Source organism: Silurus meridionalis, chromosome 5 (assembly GCF_014805685.1).
Source record: "Silurus meridionalis isolate SWU-2019-XX chromosome 5, ASM1480568v1, whole genome shotgun sequence".
NCBI lineage: Eukaryota > Metazoa > Chordata > Actinopteri > Siluriformes > Siluridae > Silurus > Silurus meridionalis.
In genome coordinates, this window is record NC_060888.1 from 22019852 (window position 1) to 22047650 (window position 27799).

General features: G+C 36.4%; 1 protein-coding gene across 7 annotated transcripts; it reads right to left on the reverse strand.

The window, feature by feature from the left end:
- Positions 1-1750: 1750 nt before the first annotated feature.
- On the reverse strand, positions 1751-26899 carry erc1a (ELKS/RAB6-interacting/CAST family member 1a). 7 transcript variants are annotated; one of them, XM_046850087.1, is made up of 20 exons: positions 26708-26899; positions 25662-25757; positions 24870-25569; positions 20145-20522; positions 19696-19770; positions 19046-19201; positions 17953-18120; positions 17717-17884; positions 17490-17627; positions 17192-17332; positions 16019-16159; positions 15649-15842; positions 15344-15355; positions 14915-15002; positions 14639-14770; positions 13661-13821; positions 9985-10132; positions 9115-9216; positions 6482-6650; positions 1751-5526 (listed from the first exon to the last, which is right to left on the reverse strand). In XM_046850087.1, exons 3-19 carry the CDS (start codon positions 25554-25556, stop codon positions 6561-6563), a joined length of 2979 nt encoding a protein of 992 aa, XP_046706043.1. In that variant the 5' UTR covers positions 25557-25569; positions 25662-25757; positions 26708-26899; the 3' UTR covers positions 1751-5526; positions 6482-6560. The 7 variants fall into 7 exon arrangements, with proteins under 7 accessions (XP_046706043.1, XP_046706044.1, XP_046706046.1 ...); XM_046850088.1 differs by lacking the exon at positions 26708-26899 and adding an exon at positions 26078-26156; XM_046850090.1 differs by having other exon boundaries at positions 14915-15007; positions 15349-15355; positions 24870-25757.
- Positions 26900-27799: the final 900 nt, after the last annotated feature.

Sequence of the window (27799 nt, forward strand, 5' to 3'; positions counted from 1 at the left end):
ACAGCTAAATGCAAAACAATTTTTTACTAATTATTTTAATGGGTAATATGGTATATTCATCAAAAAGACAAAAAAGATTTAACTGAGATATATATTTTAGGAAAATATGTAGACAGACAGAAGAGAAAAACAAATGTTATATTTTTTTGTTTTTGCACTATTTATATTACAATTTGAAACATGTGACCATTTTCTGTAGTTGGAATAATATCAGTGGTGGAAAGAGTACTGCTACTGGTAATAAATTATCTACATTAATCAAGTAATCATGAAAGTGACTTGGGTACAGTAAGAGTAAACAAGCCATCTGCTTGAGTAAAATACTTGATAGAACACAAATATTTGCAAGTGATACATAAGGTAAGATTTACTAAAGTGAAGACCACCTCAGTATTTCACAGTATATAGACAAAATTAATGTTAGATGGCTAGCGACTTTAGCGAGGGAATCTAATTTGTTTGTGGCATTTAAATATAAACTGATTACAGTTGGTCCAGAGATGCTTTCTACACTGTCTCAGACATTGCTATTACTTGGCACCTGAAATGTAGACCTTCAGGAGGAAACTACATTGTTTTGATTGAATCGCAGAAATGTTGTTATTTGGACTATAACTCTATAAAAGGCAGCAAAAATAAAGCAAGCAATCCATGTACTCACCTACTCTATTGAGAGTCCAGGTAGTTTGTTATAATCTACCCCTGGATAATATAGGTATATTTACTTTTACACCTACAGTGTATAGTAATTGCCCATATCCAGAGCAACATGGCAACAAAATAATATTTTAATGAATCATGGAATAAAAAAGTGCTAGACAATTTAGTGCAGCATTAAAAGACAATTTAAAGCATTTTTTATTAAATTAGTGCTTAAATAAGTGATTGGTGAAGGGATAATGAGTTTTGGCTTGAAGACAACCTGTGACTCAATACTCTGCCCTGCCAGAGGAAGTTTATTCTACCATCTGGGTACCAGAACATGTCTGGTCCAGTTCTGGATTTGGAAACAATTTGATTATTAATCAATAATAACTTTTTACAAATTGTACACCTGTTTAATGTGGGCTACAGACCTTGTCCACAAATTGTCCAATGTGTGCTATTTATTCCTGTTTTATTCAGATGTTATTTAAGTAGTTAAACTTTATTTGTTGCTTGCAGCTTGACAGATGAATGCAATTGAAAAAAATGCTAAAACTCTCAACTGGCTTTGAGGCATACCTCATTTTATCTTTCCTTGTGCCAGAATGATTTAAGTGAACAAAGTACTTGTTAAAATGCTAGCCGTGATTTTAGATAAAAAGCCTGGCAAGTGAAATGTGCTTTTCTGTTTTGTAGCTGTTTTGTAGCCATGCAATCTGGTGCATCACTCTGTGATCTGGAACACACATTTCACTTTCTGAATATATCATAACCACAAGCATGCAAGCATACAGATGTGTGAGATTGAACTTGGCAGATATATTGTCTCTAATACTATACACACATACACTTGGTAATATGGCCAAGGCATAAAGTTTGTGCTGTCTAACGTCCCCTTCTGCTTATCCTTAATACCGAGGAAATTGCAGAGCCGTGCAAGCTTTGATGTCCTAAATCTGTATTGTTTCAATACAGCGCTGTTGTAGCTTTTATCTAAATGAGATGATTTCACTATGCACATTTGGCCAAAACAAAAAAAAAATCTCTTTCAAAGTTTATTTTGGTTAGTAGCAAAGAAAACATTTACGAACCACATAACAAATAATCAGGAAATATATATTTTTTATTATGCACATATTAAATATAGCCTTCAAATTGTTTAATAGAACAAATCACAAAGATGTTACCATGTATGGTTAGGGCTATTTTTGTAAAGTGCCCATGAAACGTCATGGCTTGAATTCCACCTGCGATGGTTCAACCAGTCAGTGTCTCTGCCTATGTAAACACTGTGATTTTTCCATAAACCAGCTCACATAAACATCTGAATATCCTTCAGTCTGTACTTCCAAGCTAGTGAACAATATTCAGCCATTTTCAGCTCTCTTATAGTGACAGTGATGTGATTTGGAACAGACAAGGCTTCTCATGGCCCATTGCTCATCACAGCTTTTTATTCCCAATAAAAGAGTACTTAAGATAATCTCTTTCTTTGCAGAAATCTTGTGTATGACAAACTGCAAAATACTAAATAAACATCTGGAATTGTTTCTTCTTCTGAATGAACAATAAATAATATCAAGTCCAAATGTTTGCACTCTGAAAAGCTTGACTTCATTAAGCTTTGGGCTTATATCTTTCTAATTTTTTCTCACTGATGCTCTTAATTAATCCAACATGCTCCATGCTTTCAAACGGTGAATGGTCTTATTGGTTTATTCTCACCCTTTCATCGAATACCCTCTTATATTTATTTATAAATGTCATATACACTCACCATTCACTTTATTCCTGTGCGTTTATCTAAAGTTTTTAGAGTTTACATTATTGTGAGCCTTAGTCAATAATTTCTGCTGTTATAGCACATTTGCTGTATTCAACATTGCATCGTGACATGCTTTTTAACTCACCATTGTAGTAGTGATGCTATCTACATATCTATAGATTCCATAGACTTCCTGTGAGCTTTCAGTCTGCCCATTCTTTTCAGACCTCATCAAGATGTTTCCGCTTGCAGAAATGTTGCTCACTCAGTGTTTAATGTTCTCTCCCATAGCATGTAAACTATAATGGCTGCTGTGTGTGAAAATCCCAGGACTTTTGGAAATACTCCGCAGATTATGTTATTATAACTGTTATTCTATTATATAACCAAAGCTTGTTTTATTAAAGCTTGTTCTATTTTGTGATCTATAGGCTGAAAGTGTACTGTAAATACTGAACAAGCGCAAATAATTTACTAGGAACTATGAGTAATTTTATTTAAACTAAATTTTACATTTTTGTGAGAAAACAAGTGCCTGGAACGAGACATTTAATGCTATTCATATTCAAAATAAATTGTTTAGAATTGTGTTTATGTATTTTAAACTTTAAATGTAAGACATAAATTGTGTTTAGTCTAGCAGCAGTACATTTGTGTGGAGTGGAGCACATGCATTAGTACTATGCCTTCAATGTGTATATTTTAAGTAAATGAAACACTCAACACTCAGTCTTAGGTCTAGCTCACTCTGTAGTGAAAAATAAACTAATGATAACAACTGATGAATTAAGACACACATACTAATGAAAAGTTTTTTCATTTTGAGTAAAATGTGTAAACGATATTTTACCATTATAATAATCGAGGACAGTTTTTTAAATATACATAGAAAATAGTGATATCAGTGCTTCATGGTATGTGTATGGGCCAAGGATTCTGTTTTACAGAAAATGAAAAATATGTAAAAACTAATTTACAGAGCAACAATTAATATCATTTAATTAATTGTATTCATAAAATTTCCATTTTTTGTTATTTAAACTATGGTTGGGCCATTAGTCATTTTTCCCTCCAACACCAAGTAATACCACAACACCAACATTTACTGGTTACAAAAAAAAAATATATTTTTTTTTTTCATACACTTTACAATCCTAGCTTATTATTTTCTATTCGCTTCTTATTTTATTATTATTTTCTATATTCCTACAATCTCTTAAATGTTTTAAATTATTGGTAGATATTATGTGTAATTTAATTCAGTATATTATTTAGTTGTAAAAAATCACGGTAAGTTTTCACAATATAAAACATGTTCATGTTTTCTTTACACTATTAACCTGTTTGTTATTGTGAACATGAAGGAAAAAAAATGAGCTAGACTAGAGATGGGGTTTGGCCTCTTAATATGTGTATGCAGAGAATTTGATAATAACAAACTCTGGCAAATTATCTTGAGCTCATAACTAAATGCTGAACGTGTAACAATTCATAGCCTATGTATGTGTGATTATCCATACAAACACAGATTCTGCATCAAGTAGATTGTCAAACCTAGTTTTTTAATATATAATGACTATAGTCTCTATAAAATGACTGGAATTAGCCTCTTTTCTTTCGTTACTTGTTTGAACTTGTAATCTAATCTTGAGGTTGGTCCATTTTTGAGAGCTGTGACTAATGGTGAATCTTAATGTGGATAATAGCTGCCAAGCAGCTGTTTGTACTTAGTGCAAATGGACAGTACATTAAATAAATTGTCAATGTAATTAACTGTTTCTGAAGCACATTTATAAAAAAAAAAAAAAAAAAAAAACCCACAGAGATTAAAAACACTGATAATACATATTTATATGCATACACATTTATACAAAGTCAGAATGCTCATACCCGTCTTTTCATCTTTTATCATCTCTTTTGTAATTTGTCTTTTTTTTTTTTTTAAAGAGAACTATCTTTTTTTTAATACACAAAGACAATAGGCCACAAATGCAACTTAAAAAAATTACTGCAAGAGAAAGACTGAATGACATTGCCGTTCAGGAGAGAACATAAAACCAGCAATGTGCTCTCCTAAATCAGACCTCTAGATGTGGCAGGATGAATTCAGGAGCCTACTTTCCTGTAATAATTGCTACAGTGGACCTCTGTGCTTCTTCTGCCTATACAGGGAAATATTAACACTTAAATTGAAAGCCCACAGCCACCTCACAAGAGTTGTATGACTGTCATGAACACTACAAAAACACATCGTACATTATATGTCTATTGATTTTAGCAGCTGTTATGTCGGATTTAAGTGACATGTACAGTACCTGATTTTGTACCACTGACAGAGTGTCATACGTGGTGAGATGATATTTTTCGTTCAACACTTTTATGATGCTTATGTCCTAAAGTTCTTTTCAAAAAAGAAGCGTACAACCAGTAAAGAAAGTGCAAGAAGGTAGCTACCTAAACGGCAACAAGTTAACGCAAGTCTCACAAGTCTAACGGCAGATGCAGCTGTCAAATTGGCATTATATTTTATATACGTTTGGCATTCAGGTTACTTTTTAAATGTTTACATAGCACCACCCATCACATTGCAGGGCATTCTAAATCTGTAATCAACCAGGACAATGTAACAGTAATCAGAAGTAGAAAATGAAATAAATGCATTCACAACACAGCTAACATTGCTGAATTTGACAACTGCACCTGTATTTAAGCCCCAGTGAGGATCTTTTGGTATTTTTTTCTTTTACTTCTTTTTTTTTGTGGACTTGCTGTCAGGTGCTCATTCCGAACGTAAAACGTAACCATTATTTATCCAGTATATACAGGAAAATTTACTGATTATACACAGTTTGGAGACCTACAGACCAAAAACTCCTGAATGGGGCTTTTAAGACAAGGAGATGACTATTTTAGGTTTGTTGTGCTCTGTAGATCAGAGGATAACGGCTGAGAGGAGAGGACAGAAGAGGAGAGGAGGGCAGAGATGAATCCCGGAAAGAGGAGCGTTAGATCACAGCTGGCGGTTCCTGGAATTAAAGGTCCATTTACTGTTGTTCTTAAAGGAGACCAGGTCACAGTCCCAGCTTCAGTCTTACTCTCACCAACCCAGGCTTCAACTAATCAAGACCAAGAAAGAAAAGTCCATGTTAATTGCATATTTTATAAAACATCATAATAAACAGCAATATCTTTATCCAGCAGAACTGGTCAATCCAAAAATTGTATTCTAAAATTCTAAAATCAACTTGGTGTTTGGAGCAGGCGTTTAGTTGTTTACCATATTTATATGTATAGCTCATATAACTATGTTTGCTTGTTCGTTGGATGTCTGCTAAATGCCGCAAATGGAAATGGAAATGTTTAATTTTTTTCTGTCCTGTGTGCTTATATTTCATAAACATAAACTTGTGATTCTTGCCCTAATGGAATCTATTAGTACTTGTTGCAACTCACATTTTTGTCCACTAGGTCTAATAAGAAAAGCTGCAATTTGTGCTACAACCCTGAAAGGTGACCAGTCAATCGACAGCTTATACTTGTCAAATACAAACATTTGTTCACAATTACCCTAACCCTTTTCCTGTTTGCAGTGGTGATGGACAGGTTGAAGGAGGAGGTCAGACAGGAGTCTCCATGGACTATGATGTTTGCAGATTATATTGTGATTTGTGGTGAGAGTATGGAGCAGGTTAAGAAGAGCCTGGAGAGGTGGAGGTACGCGCCGGAAAGAAGGGGAATGAAAGTCAGTAGAATTAAGACAGAGTACATGTTTGTGTGTGAAATGTGAAAGGGAATGTTTATCGGACTATAGTGAGACCTGCTATATTGTATGGTTTAGAGATAATGGCATTGACTAAATGCCACTAAAGTGAGAGAGGCGTGATTGAGATGGTTTGGACATGTGCAGAGGAGGAACATGGGGTATATCAGTAGAAGAATACTGAGGATGGAGCCGCCAGGAAGGAGGAAAAGAGGAAGGCCAAGGAAGAGGTTTATGGATGTGGTGACAGAAGACATGCAGGTATTTGGTTTGAGCAGCCAAAAGAAGAAGAAGATCTGCAGGATGATTACCAGTAATTGTTGGTATACAGGCCCTGTCTGAGTACGGGGAGATTTGGTCAGGATTGATTTGTACAGAAACAGGGATGGGTTATGGGGTGGCTCCTCTCTGGCTGTACGGTGTAGTTATGTGTCTAGTTGTAGAGCTCCTGGTCACTGCAGCTCTCCGCCCAGCTTTAATCTACACACATAAGAAACTATTAATCACACACACAAGACAATCATAGAGAGCAGATGGCCTCTAGCTAAACATTCAAATCTTTTAGGGTTCTCATGCACTGAGAGCATTCTGTACTTTATTTGGAAAAAAGATTGTGTCAGATCCAGAGAGTGCTCACTAAAGGTAACTCAACATACTCATTAAAGACAGGACAAGTTTACATGCATTTCAACACAGAAACCCATGCTTATATAGAGTGCAAACATGACACAACATCTCTGACACCAAGTACTAACAAGGAAATAATTTTTGCCAATATGGCAATTACCATGTTTATATACTTCAAGTACAATTTACATATTCTTGTTATTTTAAAGCGAACCATTTCTATAATGTTTGCAAGCAAGATGCAAAATTTTCTTATTCTATCAACACATTTCCTTTCTGTATAGCCACTCTCAGTGGACTCTCAGTGGTTTATCACCAGTTTATCTGAGTCTCAAAAAAGGTTTAGTTTGTCTAAATAAATAAAAATGAAATAATAAACAATGAAAATCTAAAAAATTTAAATATAATAGAATAGAAATAAAAAAATAAAAGAGACAAAAAATGTAAATAATAAAATTATTTAAATGTTTAACTTTGAAGATTTTAATAATTAAAATAAGATAATCATTTATTATTTATTATTAATTAGTAAATATATTAGTATATATTATACCAATCTAATATTATAGCTATATTATTCATAAAACATATACCATTGTGCTGCTGAATTCACTTTTTCTAAATTCTCCCGGTGTTACAGAATTTTCCTATGACCACAGCTCTGACAGAAGTTTTAGCTGAAATTTAAATCATAGGTTTGATATTTATGCAGGCTACTGTCTGTCATACGTTATCATTTCTGTAATAACATCTCATTGGCAGGGACTTATGCAGCGCACAATGTACATAATGTAGGACTAATAGTAAACCAACATTATAAAGAAAAGAATGCAACTGCACCAGAGATGGGAAGCAATGAAGTACAAATAGTTCGTTACTGTACTTAAGTAGATTTTTCTGATCAGTACTTTACTTCCCTATTTTTTTAGATTAACACAAGTTTAACCTGATTCTTCAAAAACGAATAATAATTTTAACCTAATCCCAAATCAGATGTCTAATGTTAGTTAAGGAACCCTTACAGCAAAGCGGACACCTTGATGTATTGTATCCATGAATATTTGACATTTAACACAACCTATTGGCAAAGACAATGTTTCATTACCTGCACAAGTGTAAAAGCTTTATCTGTATGCCATACAGATATCATGAGAGGTTCCTGAATTATAAAAGACACAGCTTCGCCACCATGAACGGGTTGCCACCATGTTTTTATCGCTGTCTTTTTAAAAGGTTACATCAGAACTAATATAAACTGTGCCCTTAATTATCGAGGGTGAGACAAATTTGTTTGGATGTGGAGTGCAGGAAATGTAGAAAGACAGCAAGCGTGTGTTCCATGCGGATACAAAACAGCACAAAAAAATGACAGACAAGTCTAAACAACATAAAGGGCAATGAGATATATAGGCCACATTTTAGCAGCACAAAGAGGGAGCAAAATATTTATTTCAAAAAACGAAATAGCCTTCGAGATGTAAACAGAAATTTTTTAGTTATGCCTTATCCTCCAGTAAAAGGCTGACACAGATAATGGATTGAAATGTTATGAAGGTTAATATGTGAATTGCTGGATGTTCTTGCATGGTTTTAACGATAACAGCATGGCATGAGGGAAGAAAAGGGCTGCTGAGGTTGGCTTTTTATACAAACATCAAACAAGTGCTCACCCTTCTAAAACAAAAAATGGCTGCCAGAGCGACTACGCCCAAATGCCCTCCTCATCATCCTATTGGTTAAGATGGCAGGGGTTCAGCCAAGTGCAGCATGGGAAAGAAGATCCGGTTAGTGTGTGAACAGTTCCAGGTAGAAGTGACTGCCAAATAAAGACCCGGGTTCAGTTTGGAAAGTTTGCCATTTTTAGATACTTCACATTTAATGCATTATAAAAACCAAACCTGGATCTAAACTTAGCGACAACTTCTACCAATATGAATCAGAGAAACACCTGTAAGCTTGAGAAGTTATGATTTATTGACAGATGATTCTGCATCAGAGTTGGGATCAGTTCCATTTCATTTAATGAGGTAAACGGACTGAAAGGGAAATTGACACTCTTATGAACATTGGTGTCTATTTCCAATTCAAATACTAAAAAACACACCTCAAAAACAGGACCTGAATGGAAATGACCTCAGCTCTGATCAGGGGGGTCTGCTAATTTAAAATGGCTTGCTATGAATGGGATACTTTATGAACATTTTATATTCTTCCATATTAAAATGCTGAGCTATTTAATAATAAAGGAAAAACAAGATGATGGCAATAGCAGAGAATGATTATTTTGAGCAGCTGTGTCTGGGCAGTGGCTTTTGACCTGATCAGGGGATTTTGGAGCTTTGTGGTTGGTCTGGTCAGGTGGCGTTTTCAGATGGCCATCATCGTAGTTATCTGCCATGAGCTTCATCCGATTCTGTGTCTAGAAAAAAATGGAGGTGCAGGTGTGAGGGAAAAACAGGGAGGAGAAACGAGGAAAAGAAATGGAGAAAAAAAAACAAATCAAATTAAAAAAAGAGGAGCAGATATAACAAATAGACTAGTGTGAGTTATTGAAAACGAATGTAAAGCTCAGAATTCCATATAATACATAATACAATATGTTTAGATTCTTAAAGTAACCAATTAAATGTTTGACAATAACACTGAAATCTCTATCAATATGAACCAACTTTGTTTAAAAACAGTTCATTTGCCAATTATGATGACACTAAAAATGACTATATTAAAAGCATCATAGTTATGGGGAAATCACCTTATTTACACAGCTTGTTTGAATTAATTATTTAATTATTTTGTTACACACTGGTTAGTAATCGATTTAAAATTAAAGTTCAAGTATTACAATTATGAATTTTTAATTCAAGTTTTGATAATGATGAATGATTACAGTTGTTGCCTTAAAATCAATGCATCAATTAAAATTTTCCAATCGTTACACCCTTATCACTTCATGGCTGAGATGACGACATTACAAGAACGATCCTTGCGCAGCCAGAAGTTTATTAAAAACACCCGAAGTCCAGCTGTATTATCTCTTTTCATCATTGAGCATTAAACAAAATGGTTTCTGGTGGCAACCAAACAAACAACTTGATCTTAAAAGCTACGGCTCATCTCTCACACACACACGCGCACCGTGCACACACACACGACTGTCTCAGCCAGAGCCCCATGGCACAGTCTGTACCTGCTGTTTGAGCTGCTGCACCAGTCGATCCTTCTCCCTTCGTAGCTGTGCCACTTCCTCATGTGTCTTTTTCTTTTTGGACGAGGACAGCTCCAGCAGGGCAATGTTAGCATCCTTCTCACTGATAGCAGCCAGCAGAGCCTCCTGTCTACAGGACACAGTTGCTGTGACTTTAAAAGGGTACAAGTTAAATGACACTTCAGTGAATTGCTTCTATAGCATGATTTTCCTTTACAACTCTCTCATTAGAAGCAGCAGTAACCTGAACTGCAGCACATTTGTCTGAGGTTTACACTGCAAGAAACCTATTTTTACAAAATTCATGCATATATAAAATTAATAGGCTGTTTATGCTCTATTTTCTAAACATAAGATGTCACATAGTTTCCCATGAGTTTTAGAAGAATGACTCATTTTCTGCTGCTGTTATCTCTACACAAACACCAAAATCTGAACAAAAAAACTCCCACAAACCAGTAATATGAAACTCGTGCCTTTTTAAAGTTAAATTCATCTCCTTTTTTGATACATAGTTGGCAATGCATGACTCAACACCCCAGCTAAATCATGTAAAAAGTCTCTTAGTCTCCATATCACATCCACATCATATCAGCCTTCCCACACTTAAGGACTCATTTTCAGGACATTTCTTTTCTTTTTTTTCTTTTTTTTTACAACGACAGCTATTCCTCATTAAAGGTCACCATTAAATGACTCACTTTTATTATCCATTAACAATACAATGCCTAACAACCCCATGATGACTAAAACACACACACACACACACACACACACACACACACACACACACACACACACACACACACACAAAACACAGTTCAAACCATTATTAATGAATTAAGCATGGTTTATAGAAGTATACAGACAGGTATACAGACTTAATAATGAACATACACTTATCCTGGACAATTATTTTTGACAATTTATATTTAAAGGCAAAAAAACAATACAGTAGACAGCAACAGTTAAAATAACTTACAAAAAATGTTTTTTTTAGGTTTTTTTGGGTTTTTTTTTTTTAGTTATGTTGTAACACTGTGATTCTGGTAGAGATTTTTTTTTCCAGTTTAACCTGTCATAAATTTCCTTCTACTCCTTTAATAACAAGCCCAATTTTTCATTGGCATTATGTAGTCCATCTCTGTATGTTGTATTTATTGTATGTAAGCTGCAGTATTTTTTTTGTTAAAAATGTACATTGTATTATGTAACATTAACTACTTTTGTTGAATCAGTAATGAAAAAACATTCTTGCAATTCTCCATGCAAACCTACAATATTTATAGTCAGTGCTGTCATGTAACCTGTTTTTCACACTTATATGTAATGATATGTTTTCATCACAGACTCACAGCACTACCCTGGTGATGGAGTGCCATGCGCTTTTTTTAAATACCTTATTTTGGCAACAGAGATCTTAACAGTAAATCAAACCAAGCCACCAATGAGTATACCAATGAACCAAGTAGACTTTCCAGAATTGTTAAGAAAACAATACAAGCCCATAAACTCCAAGGCCATAAACATCCCAAAGCCAATCAAAAGTGCAGCCTCTCCATTATAACAGAAATGTGACCTCAATTAAATCCGACTTGTAACATAAGCTTGAAATAATAGATGTTGAAATTTTAATGTCAGCTGAGGTAGAGTAAATACACAAATATACACAATCTCAGTGGTTTTACATTTTTTCAGGATAAATGAAAATCCCTGTCTATCAACATGTAATAAAACAAGTTTGGAATGATCTGGATACCCAGACAGAAATAAAGAGCCATGTTTTTAGGTCTTAAACTTGTTTGCATAAGAGATAAATGCATTATGTAATGCATCGTGAATGTGGCTCCGGGACGACAAGTTGTTTGGTAAACTTCTCAGTTTATGATTTGGTCTGCTTACAACACACAAAAGCTTGACAAGCATGATGTGTGATTGAGTATGTGACATTACTACTTTGACAGTTATTGTTGTTGCTGTTTTAAATATGGACCAGACCTCTTTGCAACAACTCTACCAAATAGAGTACCCCATGTTTTAAGATGTTTTAGGGTACTTTTATACTCAGAGTTTCCACAAAATAAGCACTGGTCAGAATGATGTTTGTGTTAAAAATGATCTTATATGAAACACACATTGTAACCATAACCTATATAGTACTGGGTAACTTACAATTATAGCTTGCTATCTAGACTAGATATATTATTATCAGTAATAAAGACAAAATAAACATTAACTCTGGTTATGAGAAGGTTTTTTTGTTTTGGAGGCGGAATATCTCTATTTGAACTTTTGACTGTGAGTATGCAGTCTCCAAAAAAAGCAAAGTTGTCAATTTAGTTACACTGCAGTGTTGGAATATTCGCACTGAAATATAAATAATTTCCTTATATTCCTTATATTAGCCCCTTACAAAATACTTTATACCACATTTGACAATTTGCTGTTAAATGTTAAAGCACTGTTATTTAAAAAAAGTCAGAAACAGCTTTAAAAATAAAATAAAAAATCCAGAAGGCATGCACTTCCCATAAGATTAAATGTAAAGCATGGGCGTAAATCCCGGGGGGGGGGGGGGGGGACATGTCCCCATCCGTCCGTCCGTCCCTCCATTAAAAAAAATACAATATTAAAAAATATCGCACTCTCTATTGTGAAAAATATATGTATGTATACCTAAATAATTGTGTAAGTAGAAAAAAAAACAAACGCAAAAAAATGCATTTAGAAACAGTTCCCCCCTTCCCCTTCCTCACAGTGGTTTGACCCACTGCCTGCTTTCCCAGTTCATCTCACCTACTCTACACACTTGAGTCAGGGGTGTGTCTGCGCCTCAATTAATGTTCATCTCCATTAACTAAGGAATTTTATTCACTTTAAATAAAGCGATTCTCTTTAATGTAGTTGATGCAGACTCATTCATAAATTAGTTGCGGCAAAAATGCTGATTACCGATGTAATTTTTCATGAATCTGCTCTATTAGCGATTAAAATATGACTTATCTAGTGAACGTTAGCTTGTTTACAATAGCTTGTAGCATAGTGCACTGACACTAACACACCAAAGCCGTTTCCTATGCACTGTTTTATTTGGGACGACTTGGCATAATGTTAATTTAACATTAACACACAGTTAGCATATTGTTTATCTGTACATTTACTAAATGAGCACTGTGCTACGTCCCAACTGACCCCACTGTATTTTTATAATCAATTTCTATTCTCTTCTTAAGTGTCTTAATTAATTTTAAATAACATTTGAAACCTTTTTTTTTAATTCCTTGTTTTTATTGTTATGATTTTTTTATGATGGTTTTACTTTCTTTATGTAAAGCACTTTGAATTACCAGTATAAATAAACTTGCCTTGCAGTGTCATAGACTAGATAAAATGAGGAGAAAAGGAAAATGGATATAAGATCATTTTTCAGTGCACCTTAACCATATCTTTATAAGTACAATTTGACTGTATTATTTGTGTCCCCTTCAAAAATTGCTCATGAGAAATTTTTATATTTATTGTCCCCCCCTACTGTTATATGAAATTTACACCCATGATGTAAAGCATGTGCTGGAGGTTGGGAAGTGTTGATGCAGCCTAAAGGGCAACAAAACAAATTCACAAAGAATGCAGTGGATACAATATCTATGTGACTTACTTCATCTCGAGAACTTCCTCCAGATGTCTCCTCCTCTCAGCCCGCAGTGTAGTCAGATGGGCTTCCTTCTCAGCCAGAGATTGCTGGGTGGATGACATCTTGGCTTTCATGGACTCAAGTTCTTGCTTTACCTTCTCCATTGCCCCAAGCAGCTCCTCCATCTGTTTAACAGACAGAAAGATGGAAGAAAAAAAACAGACAGCTCACTGTGGTGTAAATGTCATATATATATATATCACAAATTAACCACTGAGTCCAGGTTAATTCAGGATAAAAACCTTATTCTAACTTAGTCTTACTCAGACTTTTAAATCAAACATTTTTTGTCTATTTTTATTTAGTTGTTCTGAGAAAGAAAGTTTGAAGATATATCTTAACAAGATGATTATACCATAAATAGGCAATACGGTATCTGAAGAATATCCATACCATGTAAACATCGGAGCATATTTCCAAAATATTACACTGACATGTCTTATTAAATCATTTGTTACTCCCAGAGTCACTGCAGTGTCCTTATGTAATGTACTGTACTATAATCCTATTACAACTGTAAGCAAGTATACTGTGATCCAGAACTGTATGTGAAACTTACTGAGCAGTTTTCAGTGTTCCACCTCTCTTTGAAAGCAAGTTTCTAAGTTTTAGAGACCTATGAATCTGGGAAACATTTAAAAGATTCATCTATTTGAACATACCTTTTTATTTGCATCCTCTCTATTTGGAGGAACAGTGACTAACTCTTTGGCTCTCCTGCACTTTCAAGCTCATCACACTATCATGCAACCGTTCAGAAGAGCCTCATTTTTACTGCCTTTTCTAGTGACTTTATTCTTTCAGTCACTCACTACAACTCAGGACCATAGTTATATGAAATTTTTACGACAAACTCAAAATATGTACAAAACATATTTTGTATACATTTATGTAGTATATGTGAGATTTTAACATAACTGATCTTTTTTTTTTTTTTTATACCTGTTTCTCCTGGTGAGTCCGTGCCGCCTCCTCCTGTGCCAACACCATCTCTCTCTCTGCTGTCATCTGCACACTCTCCCTCAGTGCCTCTTCCAGCTCTTCAATGCGCTCTGCCTTCTGCCTCAAAGTCTCCTGGTATAGAAAAAATACAGTTTCCAAAAGTGCAAAACCTATTACTGAACTCACAATAGCGCTCTTATTGGCTTTACTGTGTTTAGGGCCAAGCTGTTTTGGATTCAGTCGTTGAAATTGACGGCTGTGTTTTCTTCTCCTCACCTGCTGTGGGCCATCATTGGCACTGCGGCCTTTGCCAGCTGGCTCCCTGTGTTTTCCAGGCAGTTTTTTGCCCTGCTCTTTCATCTGCCTGGATGAGGATTGAGCAGGATAAGCATGATCATCACTATATGTAATGAATATCATCTTAAATACTCTCATTACCATATATCAAGGTTTGGAGATGAATGCAACTCAATAAAATGTATTCACAAAACTACTTATTTAATGCTATGTTCCAGAGCATGATGTCATTTTTGATTGTGAGTTATGCAGCACTATTTCAGAAATGTATCAAACAAATAACGAATTCGGTGTGGTTGAGGATTAAAGGTAAAAAAATATGTACAAACACTTTTAGTTAGATGACTGTCAGTGGCACGATTTGAGCATGAATGTAAGTTAAGATGCACATGTACTGTGCGTACTAACCTGGAAGCCACACTTCATGCAGAAGTCCAGGTGACAAATTGAAAAGAAGGGAGACAAGAGCAAAAGTTCAAACACCACTCAGCAAGTGCAGAAACTGTTCTAAACTGAACTCAAGATAGAGGAAGGTGCTCTAGTAAAAAGAGCAACATCATTAAAATGAAACAGGCAGACAGAAAATGATTTTGAATATAATAAACGCTTTTGCACTGCAGATAAAGCAAACAAAGACATGTTTTCACAGAGACACTGATCAGACTCTGATGAATTATCAGTTTTAACATGAATGTCAACATGAGCTTCCTGACCTTTCAAGCTCATTGATTTTTCTGTCTTTGTCATTCTTCTCATTCTCCATCTGGCGTAGGATCTCTAGCAGTCGGTCGACTTCGGCCTGGGCCTTCCCAGACTCCTCTCTGTGCCTGACCACATCAGCTTCTAGTGAGGCAATTCGCTTAGAGAGCTCTGAGTTGGCCTGTGCCTCAACAGCTGCGTTCTGGGCCTGAATGGATCAGCCATATGTGAACAGCATGATTATTATAGATAATCTTACCATTGAAATCTGTCTATGCCATTATCCTCTCTAAATTCTACCATAACCAATTATATCACACTGCCAACTAGTAATAACATTCATTCCTCCCTCGCTAACATAATCTTTGTCTGAATCTCTCTTACCTTTTTAAGCTGGTTCTCCAGTTTTGAGCACTCTTCCCTCCTTTGCTCAAGGGCAATCTCCAGAGTTTTCAGTTTGGAGTCTTTTTTTAGCCCAGACGAGGCTAAGGATGATGCATGCTCTTTAAGGTCCAGCAGAGAATTCTGCCCAGACATTAATGAAATAGAGTAACAAAAATTAAACTTAATTCTAGGCTGAACTTTCTAAAAACTGCCAGCAGTTAACTGTGTCATTTAGGTCATTTGTGTGCCTAGCTGTAATTATGTGCAGTAGTCAGTAACTTTACCATAAAATGCCCCTATGTACACAGTAAACATACATAAAACCAGATGCTACCTCATCATAGCTATTTATCTACACAAAGCCCTCATCATGGAATGAAGATGGTGCAGCATGGTTTATATGCTGTGCATATGCTGGGACTGAAGGCAGTAAATTTACTGCACATTTATTCCATTTAAAAATTCCAAGATGTTTTTGGCGTTCGATTCAAGCATTTTCAGTCTTCACTGACAGCATAGTTTAGTTTATATTTGAAGTTCATGGTGAACCCTCTATTGAATGCTTAATGGGATGTGTTTGCATTGACTTGTCCATTTGGGGAATAGTTTTGTCACACAAATTCCACTTCTTAGTGCACTCTGCGTTTCCCAATGAGCCGCACACTGCTTTCATTTTATGTTTTTGCTTACAAACATGTGCTCATGTTTTAGTTATAGTTCTGTCTCCAACGCTGTCCTGTCATTTATTTGTTGCCTTACTGTGTTCCTCTGTTCTGTATTAAATCTTTCTTCTATTTATACCTGGTTCTGTCTGATATTTTCCATAAAACCTTATTTGTCTAATTTTTTTTTTCTAATTTGAGTTCAGTATTCTGTGTTTAGTCATTTTGAATTTATTGTTGCTTGTTTGCTTTTTAATAGCATTCACTAGTGATATCCCTGCCATCTTGTCTCTTGACCCCTTCACAGTATTCTGACTATTCTGCTTTTGTTGTAATAAAGTTCACAATGATTTGACACACTTGCTTCCAGCATCCCCTTTCTGCTTTTTCCAGGTCCTTTACCAATTTACAGCAATACAATTTGTTTTATTAATTATTTTATTAACTTTCAAGAAGAAAGAGTACCATGTAGGCAAACTGGACCCTAAAATTGGATCTTTAAAATACTCACTTCTCGGTCTGAAAGGTCTCCTTGCAGCAAGCTCACTTTCTCTTTAAGCTCTTTTAGCTCTCTCTTACTGCTGTCCAACTCCTCTGCCTTCTCCCGCTCCTCCCGATCTCGCTGCTCCTTCAGCCGCTCGATGATTCGTTCCTGTAATAATGAATAAATGGGTTTAGATTTGGAGTAACACTTTGCGTGACCTGCTTAGCATTAAACGTTTATGTTGCAGAAATCTTTTATGAAAAATTATTTTAATTTCCTATGTATCAACTATACATGATTCTTTGGTTGCAACTCAGCCAGTCACCTTCTCAGCCAGAGAGTCCTCTAGGGTGCTGAGAACTGTATCTGTATTCGAAGTATCAGTCTGCAGAGATTTCACTCTTTCTCTCAAGCTGCTCATCTGTTTCTCTTTATCCCTCAGCTGCTCCTGCAGGTTCTCAATCTTGAAAATCATCATAAAATACTTTTATTTACATATGAATGAAAACAGCTTAGTCATTGCAGGAATAACATTAAAATGTCAATTCCAACCTTTTTCTGTAACACATTGATTTTTCGTTCTTTGACTTCCAGCATGTCTTTAAGATCATGTATCTCGCCATTTAGTGTGCTCTTCTCCTCAGACATGTCTTGGATCTGCTTGCTCTTTTTGTTCAGCAGCGTTTCCTTCTCCTCAAGACGCAACCTCAGGGCATCCACCTAAGAGATTATGTTAATCAGTCCAAAGTAAATCTTAAGGATAAATCGTTGGGTTGGTTGTTTCCTACCTCTGTCTGTAAAATAGCAGCTCGCTGTTCTTTGGCAGTCAGGGACTCTTTGAGCACCTCAATATGCTGTTTGCTATCAGAGAACTGATTGGTAAGCGTCTCAAGTTTGGTCTGCAGGCCAAGGAGCTGGGTGTCCTTCCTAGAGAGGTCCTGCTTCACCTGGTCCATCTGATTCATAGAAGATCATTCAGTCGAAGTTACAAATAACAATATGTTTAAGACAAGATAATAAAGGAATAGAGGAAATGACAATATTTTTCCATTATTTGACATGTATTTTAAAAGATGCTGTTAGTAATGATGTAAGATTTAAAACAAACTCTATTTATAGACAAAAACCTTGACATTGCCAAGGAGCTTATGTACTCTGGTGAACCCCATATTAATAAAAGGTTAATGGTGAACAAAATTGAGAAAAGACATCAGCCCAAAAGCAATGCTAAAAGCCTTCCTTGGCAAGTACAAAAGTATACCCTGCAGGATTGGGATTACTGTTTCCCACCATGGAACAAAGTTTGTGAGTGGTGTCCTAGTAGTTCATAAAATAGCAACATAGAGTAATCGCATGAACTCTTCACCAGTAGGGTCAGGTGCAATGCCAGTCATGCAGCAGACATGTGATGAACATTTTAGATGAACTAGAATTGTATATTAAAAAATGGAAATAACCTAAGATTGTGTGTGAGTTTGCATTACATTCACACACAGAAAAAGCAGCATGGTAAATTCTAAATCAGGAGTGGACTCTCTCCTACGTCTAAATTCTCACTGGAAGCAGCCTTTAAAAAAGGTACGGGAATATTCACCAGGGCCAGACTGAGAGCCTCAGAGTTGGTAATTTTCTCAGTGGAGAAGAAGATTGCACAATTCCCAGAGAAAGAAACTCTAATTGATGTCTGTCTGTATGTGTAAGGGAAGGTGCCTCCCTGACAACATAGTGCTACTGGGGCACTTCAGTTGTTATAAGCTTTGAAGAACATTATAATTTATAGTATAAATATGCTAGTATAAATATGCTAGTTTAATTAAAGAGGAAACGAAGCTTTTCAAGGATATACAACACAGCATGACTGTCACAATTGAGGAAAAATACCTTGTTCTTCATGAACTTAGTGTGGTTTCGGTAAACCTCCATCTGCTTCACCTCCTCTTGTCGCTCCTCGCAAGTGAGCATGTTACTAGAGCGTAGCATCATGACCTGGTCCTCCAGCTCCCTGAGCCCTCGCTCCAGAGAGCTGATCTGTGAGTCCTTTACATATGCAACACATGCATAAAAGACTCACAAAAACACACATCTGACATCGGGAACATGAATACAATGTTCTGTACTGTGTCCACTGCATTTAAGAGATTTATATTTGCTAAACTGTGTACAATTAACCAAACAATTGTGGAACAAAAAAACAAAAAAAACAAAAAAACAATTCAGGGTGTTTTGTCACGATCTCACCCACCCTGCTTCATCTCTTATTTGAAGAGCAGGGTAGGCATGGTTGTGAACAAAACAGAATACTTTAATAACTATTTGATTACTTATTTTTTCCAAATATAAAACAATGATCCATCATTAGCCTTGTTAAGGTCCAGTTCATTACTCACTAATACATGCTAATGAATTTTATTTGGTATCTATAAAGAATCTAATCGGAAATGTATGTATTTATGAGAGTGAAGAATGTTAGGTTTGAATGAAAGAATTCAAAGGATTTAAGTAATTTTGCCCAAAGTGGACATATGCTCTACCTTCATCTCAATGACAGTTTGCAGAGCTTTGGTTTTTGTAGACTCTGGGGTCCCTTCAAGGCGCCGGTGCAGCTCCTGCAAATAAGAGGCACATGCCTGGCACTTTGTTCACACCATAGCCAGAAATAGAGCTTTCAGATGTGTCATCAAACCTTCAGGGGAAACTGCGCCTGAGCTATGAATTTGGCTTAACACTCTATAACTGTGCTAGAGTCTTGTGATTGGCACAGTACTATAAAAGCAAATAAGCTTCCCTGAAGATTTCCTGTTTCCTAAATGCACTTTAACCCCTTTAGATAAAAGGATGACCATAGTTTTGTGAGAGAAAAAATATTTTTTTTGTACATTTCTCATTTCCTCTTTTAATTAGTTTTTCAGTATTTTTAATGCAAAAATTCTACATTGCATGAGCATAGGAACAAGCTAATATGAATTTCTGTGTTGCTCACTTCTCGCAAAGCCACCATCTCTTTATCCCGCTGCTCCAGCAGGTTCTCCAAGTGATGTGCATGCATCTCAGCGTCGGCTAGGCGGCACGTGAGCTCGTGGTCTTCCTCGCTGGACTTGCTTGATGGCCCTTTATTGTGCAACATCTCCAGGAGCTTCTTGACAGAGTCATCACGTGCAACCAGCGTCTGCCGCTGAGTCTCCAGCCGCAGCTCCATTTCCTGAATGGTGCGGCGGAGCAGGACAAGCTCACGAGCCTGCCTTTCTTGCTCCTCACCTGGCTCAAGAGTGAGCGGCTCCCCAGGCGGCTGGAGCAGCTGGTTAAGGTCACGTTGGATGCGCAGTTCAGCCTGAAGCGCCTGCACTGTGGTCTGCAGGTGCTGTCATGGATAAGACAGAAGGACAACGCTGGTAAATAAATCAATTTGTACTGTTCTCATTTCCCACTGGACACTCCTCCTTCCCTTACCAGACATATAATTAATATGTGAAAGTAGTTATTACTTTCTGTCAATAATCTTTTCAAGTCTTACACTCTCCCAAAGTATTATGTAGTTTTACATTCAAACACAGAACCATTACGATAAAAAATCATTCCTGTTACTTCTATCTTCTCTGAAATTTTGGGATATTTGTATGTAAAAGATATACACGCCCATATTCGTGGACCTATCAATCAAAAGACAAATTACAGGGATTTATAAAATGTATAAGTTTACTTGCAAATGAAAGGAAATAAATATATATGGTATAACAATTGCCCATATAGAATCAGCTAAAAGGTAATTGTAAGGAAAAAATGCTTGAGCTTGCCATAAATCACAGCTGCATATCTTTTACTTTTTCAAATAGATTGAATGCACTGAAAACCAGAGATTTATAACTCTCCAAACAGCAGACATTTACAGTGCATATTCACCTAGTCTCTTGAGATGGCCGCATACAAAATTGAACAATGGTTTATCTGGCGTAGACTTAATTCGCAAGATGGATGTGGCATATATTCTATTATATTGTATTGTGTGTCTATTTCATCACATTTAACATCTGAACAAAAAAAAACAAAAAGAAGAATTAAAGCTTGAACAAAGAATTAAAAAATAGCTGATGAATTCAGTGTGGACGCCGGGCAAGCGTTATTGTGGTGGGCAGATGCAGGGTGTGTATGGTGTGGTTTAGTGAGGCAGAGAAGAGGGAGGATAGAGCCCCCATGTGGGCCATCTGAAAACCATGGATTATTTACCATACATAATGGAGAACAGTTCATTTTAAGGCAAGGATACTGAGAGCATTACATTTTTAGGAAAAACAATATAAAGAGAAACGATAATAAACCCTTCTTCCTGACTGTAACATGTGGGCAACAAAATCTTTACCTTTATTTATTCACCTGTCAGATTAGAGCATTATCAAGTGCAGCAACAGAAAAACAGTTATTGCACAATTACTTAATCACACACACTTTCATTTACTGTATATTGAATGGTAAGGTTTAATTAAGCCATAATAAGCATGTCGCTAAATAGCACATAGTACTAACTAGGGTTCACATATAATGACTCTAAAAATATCTGTGTAATTTTAACTGAAACTGAGCAGCAAGACAATGCCTATCCCACCAAATTACACAGCCATCGTAAGCTTTCTGCATGACGCCCATATGTATGTGGATGTGACAAGACAGCCATGTTGCTGCAAATCCCAGTTTAAGACTCACTAAAACGAGAGGGCTCAGTGCACAGTGGCAGAGAGAAAAGAGCATAGAGCACAATATTACTGAGGAGGACCAAAAGACTTCAAACAGTCATCTTCAATTATCACCCAAATTAGGATGGGTTCCCCTTTTAAGTCAAGTTCCTATAGACTAAAGCTATAAATAAACTATCTATCACTTAGTGGGACAGTAGGACATTAAATTAGCACCATGTAGTGTGGGAAGCAGGAGTATATGGGCATGTCAGGACCAGTCCAGACCCTTATTCTCATTACACAAGGGAGGAAAGTTGTTTGTTTTTTGGGAGGTTGGGGAATAAATTCTCTCACTTTCACTCTATGGACATTTTTTTCTGTTCTTAGTATAATGTCAAACAATGAATATGAGGTTTCAAACAATAAGACATTCATATAAACAGTTGTCTGGAAAAATTGGCAATACGTACAGCTTAAATTTCTAATAACAAAGCTCTTACAAAATAAAGTATCAGTGTCAAGTATAAACATGCCACGTAGAGATATTAAGGAAGGTGTGAAAAGGAAAACATTTGCATCAACATTTCTGTACATTTGAAACATGTATATGTGTATATACTTGTATACTATAGTATGTCTAGTCTTCTATTCTTTTATATATTAGCATTTTTTTTTTCTTGCTGCTGTAACAAAGAAATTTCCCCACTGTGGGACAAATAAAGAAATCTTATCTTATCTTATTTTTTAATTAAGCATCATTTCGGAAATAAGGAAAGGAACATTTGGGACAACTGACCTAAAAATATATACAATTATTTATTATATTGTAGTAATAATTTTATTTATCAATGTTTGCCATGTTCTTAAGAATCATCTTATAGAATTGAGACTGATGGATGTGACTCAGGATGTGTCACACAATTATGTGACTGGATGTGTGACACATTTTCATTTAGGAATTTGTTCTGTGTTATCATGTTATATTTAAACACACAGGCTAGGACAAGCAATGTCAATAATTTTATAGATTTTTGCATGTAACAGTTAACTTGATCATTTAGCAATATCTCTGTTTCAGGTTTATATTTATTTGTTAATGTAATCATTTGTTATTAAAAAGAGTGAATGTTTAAGCTTTAAAAATAATCATGCTTAAAATCATCTTTAGTTCTGTAAACAGCAGAATTGAGTATGTTTTGCAAACAAAAAAATGGCTGAAACTTGTCACCATCTTTCAATTATTTATTGCTGCTAAGCACTTTTGGACTTTTAGCCTAAATTGTTTATAATACTCTCAAGTGACCGAAGTCCTATAAGAATACAGTCCAAAGGTCAGTCAAAGCATTGGGTCAAATCCATGTACACCATTAGGAAATACCAAAGCTCTACAAAACAAAGATTGTCTAAAGTGTAAAATATCACCAACGTAAGAGTTTTCAGCAACATTCACCAGCTGGCTTGTTGCTAAGCTACCCATGTTTTTGGCTGTTGTTGTTATTATACTGTTATTTTAGTCTAAAACATAAATAATAGCCACTCAGGCCTGCAGTTAAAGTAGCTTTTATGAGCTTTTTATGTTCTTTTACAGTGCAAACAAGCACACTTTCATTAAGGCATCCATGATTTATTTTTTATTTTTTTCACTTTGCACTTCGAACGCCTTTATCTGAAAGATGCAACTTACAATTTGCAAATTACCACTTACAAGGCACCACGAATGCAGCATGATCTCTTACATATCATCTCACAGATCAGTTTTCAATGATTAGACTAATAATAATACATTTAATATTAACTAAGAGTTATACTAAAACCGCTGAATTGCATTGTGGAACTTTGAATCCAATGTTTGCTGGTTCCACTATTTCCACATTGTATTTCTTGTTAGTTAAAAAAAAAAAGCTTTTCTTTTTTTTTATGAGATGAGAAGTGAAATCTGACTGTTATTCCTTTATGCTTGGGCCAAATTTTTTCCCTAGAATTCACAGAAGTACTTATCACTAAACAGAAATCAGAAAAATGTCAATATTGGGGTGGCAAATGTGTACATTATTATACCTTTTACAAGCAATATAGTAAATTAAAATCAGTAATTAACCAGTTATTACTGCATTATCTTTACACCAATATGGCGGTTTTATTAATGTCTACTTTGAGAAAATAAAAGCAGCAGCCATACTGTAAATTGTGTGACTGGGATGACACCTTATAAGTTCCTTTCTCATTGCATATCTGCTTACCACTGTTTTCTGGCTATCAAACTTGAATTTCTTCTAAATGCACCTCCATACATCCTTACATTGCCAATGCTAGAACTACAAACAGGAATGAATTGAAGAAAAAAAAGGTGGCTCTGTTATCTGTGTGTGGGATTTTGCTGGCATGTTTTCTCACATTTCTTTCTCATGTGCCCTTTACGGTTACGCTGCAAATTCTTGTGACTGATCACCTATATGTTATGATGAACATTTCTATCCTGATAGCAATAGTCTATTCAAAGATAACTCCACACCGTCCACGAAGCACGAGGGCTCACTGAATGGTTTAATTAGCAAAAAAACAATGTCAATCATATGCTATGGAATTCACAGCCATCAGATCTCAACCCAATTGAACAGCAATCAGAGCATTAAGACATATAGAGAGAACTCCCCATTCATATTATCAAAATACCAACTGAGAGAAATTCTTTTGAAATAACATTGACAATTGTCAATCATTTTCATGGCTGGATTTTTCTTATTAAATAGTTTATATAGACATTTTATTAGTCTGGTTTTAAACAACAATTAAACAACACAGCATATGAGAAAATAAAAATTAGTGTCTTGATATAACCTAATGCAAAGGGGGCCCTTTTAACATAATGTCAAGAAGTATGCCAAAGGTATGCAATTAAATTATTTAGGGACATCAACCTTAATTGCATCAATTATCATTATAGTATCAAAATAGGTCCCAGAAACCCACCCTCACACACACACCACATACACACACACACACACACACACACACACACACACACACACACGCCTCACCTGAGTCTCATCTTGAATGGCACGATATTGCTCCTTCCACACGGCTATCTTGGAGGCCTCATCCTTGCGGAGTGCCCTTTCTTTTTTAAGTTCAGGGCTCCAGAAGGTCTTGATGGAGCTCATGGATGAGCTGAGTTTGCTCTCTTTCACTTCCACCTCCTTCCTCATGAGCTCATTCTCCCTCAACACCTCCTTCAGCTGCGCTTGCAACTCCATAATGGTGTTGTCCCTGGCCTGGCGCAACGAATGTGGCACTGTGGAAGCTGTATGGAGCTCTCCTCCAAAGCTCATGGAGTCTGTGGACACAGTAGGTACCATGGCCATATCAGGCGTGCTCCCAGTGACTGTTCCACGTACACCATATGGGATGCTCCCACCAAATCGTCCGGTTGCCATGCCACTTTTCGGGATGTCGGAGGAGGTGGCAAGAGCAACCTCGTTGTCACTCATGTACATTGGACCAGACGTGGCATAAGCAGCATTCAGTGACTGGATGTTCTCCATGGAAAGAGTTTTCCCCCCAGGGCCACCAGGCCCACCACCACTGCCCCCCATGCTGTTAGTGCGGCGGTGTCCCATTCGGGGTGAGCGTGGCAGCCGTGGAGATCGGCCTGAGTTACCCTGGCTGTTCCGATTCCCACTGTGGTTGCCATCCATTTTGCTCACAGAGCGAGAGCTGCCGTACATCCTGACAGACAGACTACAACCAGTAGACAAAGTGAAGATAGGACAAATATGTACCACACCCAAGCTGTTAACAAAGAATCATTCTTCTTTCATGTAAAGACGTACTCTTGCGTTCTTCTTTGTACAAGAACAGCAGATTTCTTTTCCTTCGTCTGGGAGAGGACTGTCTGTTCGAAGCTAATGTGGAACACCTACTGTGCCCTGCAGAAATAAAAAAGGTACAGCCTGGATATGAAAAATGCCATGCCAAAGTATCACTGCCATGTGGGTCACTGGGTTGAAAAGCCCACACCTTTGTTCGAGCTGAATGTAGACAGATGGGCATTTAAACCCTTTTTTTTTTAAATAGATAATTTTAAGGCCTAAGCTATGGCACTGATGTTTAAATACACACTTACTAGCAATAATATCACAATTACAATTTGCTAAATGTTTCAGCTCATCACGAAGATTTTTAATTCTTTTTTTTTTTTTTGCAACATTTTAGGTAACCCCTCTCGAAATACATCTAGATTACCCACCACCAGGTGACGGCTATGCAATGAAGAAAAGGTGGGGTTGCGCCGTATTCGTGCTCCAAGTATTCACATTTAAAGCGTGCAATAAATCACAAATTTTACAATGTCACGTTCAGATTCAGATTTCTCTGCTGTCCGTCCAAACAGCCATGCAAATCGCCAGTTCCTTTTCGGATGCCATCATGCTTCTTATATATAGAATATATCTAGGCGTGAGCTAAAAAACTCGGATAGAGCCGAAGACGCGCGAGATGCGCAAACACGAGCGCGCGCTCTAACCTACACATTTTCCTAATTCCTTGAAGGGCTTTTTATTTAATAGTGCACATTGTCCCAGCTCTCTACTATCACCTTTGTTTAATTATTCAGCTACAAGCATCCTCCCCATGCCCTTCTCCAGCCATCTACCATTGTACTAGTTTGATTGCTTATAAAAGGTTATTCACGCCTTAAAAAAAAACATTCTATTATTAAACGTGAATAATATTTAAGACAATTACATTATTGCCTAATAATTTTTTTCCGATTGATTTTCAGTACACAAAATAATCATGAACATTCATTTCATTCATCGCAATGTATCCGAACACAGACATAATAGCAAAATCAATTTCTTTGCAAAAATCAAATTACCATCTGTTGTTTTAATCCATGGGTTGAAATCCACGTCCTGCAGCCTGCAGCGTTCAAACAGCGCCCTGATAGGAGGGGGACGCCTATTTCTCTTGTATTGCTTGATTTTTTCTTAATTATTATTTTTCTTTACATGCAGACATTAGCAGCATCCTTTCCCATCAGGGATGGAAGGAGCTCGGTGACGTAACGCCTACGCTGCGCGCTCGCGACGTCCGGCTGCCTCATCTGAGTGGGCCGGGCTTACGTCATATATTATCAATTCCACGCAGGGGACCACGGAGTGAGGAGCCGCCATTTTGTAGCGTGCGGACTACTACACGTATGCACTCACATACCGTCCACTGTATTAGGAACACCTGTCCAAGTGCACATGCATGCATGCACTTCTCTAATCAGGCAATCATGTGGCAGCAGCATAATGCATACAATTAATCAGGCACTCGTGAAGGGATTCAGTTCATATTCACATCAACCAACAGGAGTAAGAAAAAAGTGTGATCTCTGTGACTTTCACTGTGGCGTGAATGTTAGAACCAGATGGGCTGGATGGACTGAAAGATTTTCACAAAGGGCTCTTTTACAAAGGGCAATCTTTAAAGTGTTTATGAAAAATACAAAAATACTTAAACAGTTCTTCAGGTTCCAACATCTATGCTGCAAACATGCTCAGAATTTTTTCTTCATCCTGATGTATCTACATGATTTTTTTTTTTTTTTTTGCATAGTGCTAATTAGATAAATGCATGGTGCATAAATACATCAATGGTCCTTCAGGTGCAATTATGTTCTGTAAATATTTGTAAAGGATTCACATTACCATATATAATAAATTCAGTCTGTCATTTTGTAGTGTGCAGACTGAGCAACGGTTACTTTAAACTACCCTAGCGCACATGTGCGTTTACCGACCACTTTATTAAGAACATGCATGCAGTTATCTAAGCAGTCAATCATTTAGCAGCAGCATAATACTTAAACCATTTTTCTGGTACCAACATCCATGCCACAATCTGACTCAAATCAATTAGATAACTACATGAATGCCCTTCAGGTTCAATTATGTACTTTAAATATGTTTAAGAGGTACAC